General features: G+C 43.3%; 1 protein-coding gene across 1 annotated transcript in view; it reads left to right on the top strand.

Moving 5' to 3' along the window:
* The first annotated feature begins 4894 nt into the window (after positions 1-4894).
* Positions 4895-6000, top strand: part of SLC25A26 (solute carrier family 25 member 26) — a 143313-nt gene continuing 142207 nt past the window's right edge. Inside the window, exon 1 of the mRNA XM_065885387.1 lies at positions 4895-5024. Within this exon, the coding sequence (XP_065741459.1) occupies positions 4992-5024 (33 nt within the window). The 5' untranslated portion in view covers positions 4895-4991. The remainder of the gene's footprint in view (positions 5025-6000) is intronic.

The following is a 6000-nucleotide window of genomic DNA, read 5'->3' as shown; positions in this document are numbered from 1 at the left end:
ACAATATCTGATGGTAATAGCTGCAGCAGTACTATTTATTCGTTAGAAATGGCCAGTAACACAAGAAGAAAACAGACATCATTTTTAATGGCCCCAAAGATAACTCGTCATCATATAGATATTTTTCTGTGCATTTGTAAATTATATATATTGCCTCTAAGATTGTCCCCACTGATTGCTGCTGCCTTATATTCATGCCCTCGTATAATCCGCTCCCCTTGAGTGTGATTAGGTTACAAAAGATTGTGGCTTCTATCTTGGGTGCTCTCTCGCTCTGATGGAAGCCAGGGGCTGTGTTGCAAACTCCCACACGGAGAGGCCCTCGAGGCAAGGAACTGAGGGAGGACTCCAGTCAACAGATATTGAGGAATTGAGCCCCTCACTCCAACAACCTGTGCGGAGCTGAATCCTGCCAACAGCCACGTGAGAGAGCTTAGAAGTGGATTTCCATTCGAGCCATCAGTTGGGACTGTAGTGCTGGCTGACAGCATAACTGCAGTCTCATGAGAGATTATGAGCCAGCCAGGCCTAGCTAGGCCCAGATTTCAGACCCACGGAAACTCTGAGATGGTACATGTTTGTTGTTTTAAGCTGCTAAGTATTGGGGTAGTTTGTTATGCAGCAATCGAGAACTAGTATGTAAATGTTTACAAAAATCGGGTTAGAGTGTCTTTTGTCAGTCAGAGTTCTAGCAGCAAACAGAAGGCACCCAGCCACCTGGGATTTTGAAGAGAAACTTGGGCAGTGTTAGGAAAATCAATAAGGTACGAAGAGGCAGCCAGGGTTTACAACAGTGGGAAGCCATTATCCTCCCTAGACCTAAAAGAGAAAGGGAGCCAGAGAGGAGGCTGTTTCATAGTAGCAGTGTTGTAGGGGAATGCAACACCTGCCAGAACTGGGTTGAGGCAGGGAGGGAGCAGAGAAGAAATACCCAGACCTCTTTCTCTGGCCATCCTCAGATCTGCCGATGACTCTCATTGGCCAAACGCTACCGGAAACCAGGGGGCAGTTCCTACTGGTCAGCTTTCTAGGACAGAATACAAAAGAAGAGAAAGTAGGGAGTGGATCTGCTGGGGGGCATAAGGACAGAAACCAGCATATGCAAATGCTCTTGTGCCACTGTTTTTATTTTGACCATCCTTCTATATCATTAAAGATTCTCCTACATCATGGTTTTAAATAGCTACGTATGGATACTATAACCAGATTATCTCAATCATGCAATGATGAACATTTTTGGTTGTATAAAAATTCGTCTTTTGTTATGAAAACGGTGAAATGAATATGCTTATAGTCATATTTCTATGGATTAAAAAAATATAATTCCTTAGAGTACAATGCAATAAGTAGAACAATTGAGGACAAAGAAGATTTTTTAGGGTTTTGATATATCTTGTCATATCACTCACCATAAAAGTTGCTTTGATGCTCCCCCTATAAAAATCTTTGCCTATTTGATAGGTTTGAAAAGTGCTGTATTGTTTAAATTTTCATGTTATTAAGGAATTTAAAATATTTTCACATGTTCATTAGCTACTTATTTTTCTTCCTTTGTGACTTTCCCCATTTTTTTCTATTGGTATTGGTGTTTTTCTTATTGATTTATAGGAACTATTTAGAATTAAGAATTGTTGTCATACGTGCTGCAAATATTTTTCCTAGTTAAAAAAAATCTCATACATAAACCTGTTTCTTTACCTCAAGAATATTAAAATATTTACCTTTTCCTTCTAGTACTCTAATAAATTATATCAAGTGAGAATTTTAATCTATTTGGAACTGTTTTTGGAGGTAAAGTGTGAGACAGGGATGAAACATAATTTTCTTCTAAATAGTTATCTAACTGTCCCAAAGCCATTTATTGAAAGGACAGTCTTTTTTTGTTTTCCTCACTGATTCAAAATGGAAACACAAATCCACATGGAAAGTATAACCTTGATTTTATTACTTAAGGGGTTCCTTTCCGTTATATATATTTTTGCATATGGGTTAAAATATGCATATGGGTTAAGATACATGAATATTTTTATTGCAAATGATTCTATTATTTTATTTTTCAATAAAGATCAGGAACTTGGAGCTTGGGTCTAGTTCTGGCTAAAGATTATGTCCTTTATTTCCCCTAAGCTGGACCTAATTTGTTTTGTTTGATGTATTGTTTTTGACCTCCTGATAATTTTTGTAAATACTACGAATATTTCGGAACTAAAGTGAACTTGGCTTACAGTGGTAGATTTAATTGAGGAAGACAATATTATTAGTATAATTTCACATGTTTGGTGCAAAGCAGTACTTATCTCATTTGGTAGATTTTTTAACTAGAAGATCTGAGGATATACTCTGCCTGCAATGTGGTGACAATGACAGTGCATTGTAACGTTCCATTTAAAAGGCATGCACAAGTGGTAATGGATCTTTCTGTAAGCATTTCATGAAAGGAAGTCCCCAGGTCATGTTTGTACATCTGTATTTCCTAAAGGGTTTCCAGTGGCATCATGTAATACCTGATGAAGCTTTTACCTCTGAACGATAGAAGAGAACATAACATTTCTGTCTTGCTCTCTTAGATCACTCACTCTGGTGAAAACCAGCTGAGGACACTCAAGCAATCCTCTGGAGAAGTCTATGTGGTGAGGAACTGAGGCCAACTGCCAACAGCTAGCACTAATTTGGCAGGTATGGAAATAGGCCATTTTGGAGGTGGATCCTCCAGTCCCAACAACTCTTCAGATATAGCCCTAGCCGATGCCTTGACTGCAACCTCATCAGAAAGACCCAGAGCCGGAACTGAGACAGGCTTGTTGCCGAAATTAGCCTCTGTACACCGGTGCCAAATTAAATCTGGGAGACAGAGTTTTGGGTGAAGTAGAAAGAAATCACGTTATTGCTTTGCCAGGCAAAGGGGACCACAACAGGCTAATGCCCCTAAGACTGTATGTCCCACCCTGGACGGGGGTAGTGAGGAGTCTTTAATAGTGTTCAGGGAGCAGGGCGTGATCAGCTCGTGGACATTCTTCTGATTGGTTGGTGGTGAGGAAATTGGGAGTCAGCATCACCAACCTTCTGGTTCCAGCCGGTCTGGGGTCTACGTGCTTGTGGGCAGCATACGGTTAACTTCTTCCACCTGGTGGCGGTTTCAGTATCTGCAGAACAGCTCAAAGGACAAGGCTCTGAATATTATCTATAGACCTTGGGGAAGAACTAAATGTCCTTGACTTTGTTTAATGGCCAAAGTATTATTATTTTGTCTTGCTTGACTGTGTTCCTTTCTTTCTGCATTTTCTCACTTCTCTGATTAAATTTATTCTTTGACTAAAGTTTTTCTACAGACAAAAGGCAGGCAGGGGACATGGGTGGGGTCTATTCCAGGAAGGCCTTGTAGTGTCCTGCTAGGTTACAGGCTGGGACCTGGGACCTGGGACCCTTTGCAGCAATGCTTGCACCTGGACAAACGTCTCGTCAAGCAACAAATACAAAGAAACTCCAAGGGCTAAAAACAACTGCGTGCATGCACATTTGGGGCAAATTATGAACAAGATACAAAAAGCCCCAAAACCTAACTTCCACATCTGAGGAGTCGGGAGCAAAAGCATGGTTGCGCACATGATCCTTGCACACAGCACTACCAAGAGGATGGGCACCCCACCCAAGCCACCCCTGCAGCCTGACCCTCGGACCTGCCCCTACCCTCGCCCCATGTAAGGGACCAGCTTGCCCTCCCCTCAGGGAGCAAGCAGGGCCACCTGTTACTTGTTTCGCACCGTCCTGCTACAGTACGAGTCCCAATAAAGCCTTGCCTGAATTTCTCGTCTGGTGTGTTTTCAATTTCTATTTATTAAGGAGTCCAAGAACCCTGGCCAGTAACAACCACTCAGGTAAGCCACTCCCAGATTTCTGGGAGTTCAGAATTTGAAGCCCTGAAGGCATTCTGCTAATCATTTCTAGAACATCTCAACTAGAAGAGAATATTGACTATAGAAGTGGTATGAAAGACATTGAAGAAAGGCAAAGAACCTAAGGCTGTTGCAAAGGTTTTGAAGAAATATGATGAGGTCATTAACTAAAATTTCAAGCCTGAGTCTGCTATGTTCTCTCTAGCTTTGGATTGGTTAGTGGACCTCTTGGGGCATCAGGATTCTCTGTAAAATGAGGATGCTAACGGTGCTTACCTTACAAAGTGGCTGTATTAGAGCACCACATCTGAGATGCAGTTGGCTCTTAATAGAAGGAAACTTAGAAGGTATTTGTTTGAAAAATGTAAAGGCAAGTCCACGGCAAGAAACTTTAAGTACTTAAAGTGGTCTTTGAAGTGTGCAACTGATACTACAGCTGACAAGATGAGCAAGTAAATAACCGAACAAATGAATTATATTAAGTGCAAAAACTGCTGGTAAGTAGAGGACATTAATTTTTAGCTCGAGTAAGGAAATTTTTGAAATGTTTTTCTATATTTAATAATTTTCTGATAATGAGTCTGTTTTATGGAAAATGAGACAAAATTTCTACAGGTGAAACCAACAGATAAATGCAAATAACTCATTGGAATCCACAGGTCTCGCCCGCTGAAGCTAGTCCTGCCTCTCCACGGCCCCGCCTTCCACTATAGCCACGCCTCTTTTGGGTTTACGGTTGGACTTCACCCTTTCCTCATCATCGGGTTCGCTACGCCTGGTTCCCAGTCGAGGCTCGTTTGCTCGCGAGAGTTCCTCTACCTGGCCCACTCAGAAGCTGTAGGAAACGGAGGCAGAGAAGAGTCGCGAGACTTGATTCGACCACACTTTCCAGGCTCCGCCCCTCCTTCCTGGCCCTCCTTCTGGCCCAGCTTCCCCGGTTGCACGTGTAATTGTGTACTCGTTGTGGTTTAACCTCACGTGGCCACGGTATTGCCGGCGTTACATGCCCCGCCTCCAAGATGGCGGCGCCCAGTGCAGGGGCCCACGACCTGAGTCGGCTCAGCTTTGAATTATAACCTTGACTGAGTCTATGTGGCCATGGACCGGCCTGGGTTCACAGCCTCGCTGGTGGTGAGTACCGGGCGGTAGAGTGGGGGCGCTAGGGGTGCCGGAGGCTTCCCTGTCCTAGCACCTCCTTCCGGTTTTGCGCGCTGAATCATCCCCGGGTCACCGGTCACCCGGTCTGGGAGGAAGCACGGGGCGCCTGGGCCGCGCTGGGCCTCGTGTCAAGGTTCTGAGTTTCCTACTTGTGTGACAGAAAGAGACGGGGATGGGATAGGGGTGCCGCTTGACTCATAGTCTTCCGCACCGCGGTTTACCTAACGGAAAAAGAAAAGTTTCAATTGTATACTGTAACTATACTCTGGAGAGCTTGGCAACGGATGAAATATATGTAACAAAACTCTTGAGTCGCTCACAGACCTGGTCAAGACTGTGGTTTCATTTTGCTGTATCTTTTTTCAGTCTCGGAAAATGACGTATCGATTCATTCATCTTATATATAATCTGCTTAGTTTGCTTCCGAGCATTTTTCTAGGCTTTGGGTATGGTATATACTGATGAGCACAAATAGCCGCGCGTTGAGCCAGTACGTTAGTGGTGTTTAATTCCTTAGAAAACAACGAGAATCAACGTGTCTTAACATCAACCCCCATCCCCCAAATCCTTTAATAAATACTTTGAAACCTTTCTTAGGACAGGCTCAGTAGGGGATACTAGATACAGTAGTGAACAAGACAGATTGGCTGCCTATGTTTTCACTGTAGGAGAGCGGGCAGAGGCAGAAAATAGACAAGAACCTTTTCAAAAGCTTTTCCTGAGAGATGGAGGCCTAGAGGACTTTCTTCGTTTAATTATCAAATGTTTTTGCAGGTGTTGGAGATAACATGGTGAACAAGATAGACCTGGCCGCACGGGTCAGGTGGTGGAGGCAGAAGGGGTAAAATGAGTGTTATCATAAATGACGATGAGGGTTAGTTTCAGAGTGTATGGAAAGATGTGGAAGGGGGATCTTACCCAGACTGGTGGAATGATGGTTTTAAATCTA

The sequence above is a fragment of the Phocoena phocoena genome, chromosome 10 (genome assembly GCF_963924675.1).
Source record: "Phocoena phocoena chromosome 10, mPhoPho1.1, whole genome shotgun sequence".
Taxonomy (NCBI): domain Eukaryota; kingdom Metazoa; phylum Chordata; class Mammalia; order Artiodactyla; family Phocoenidae; genus Phocoena; species Phocoena phocoena.
Note: the sequence above shows the minus strand (reverse complement) of the source record. Positions and strands in the feature narration are given on the sequence as shown.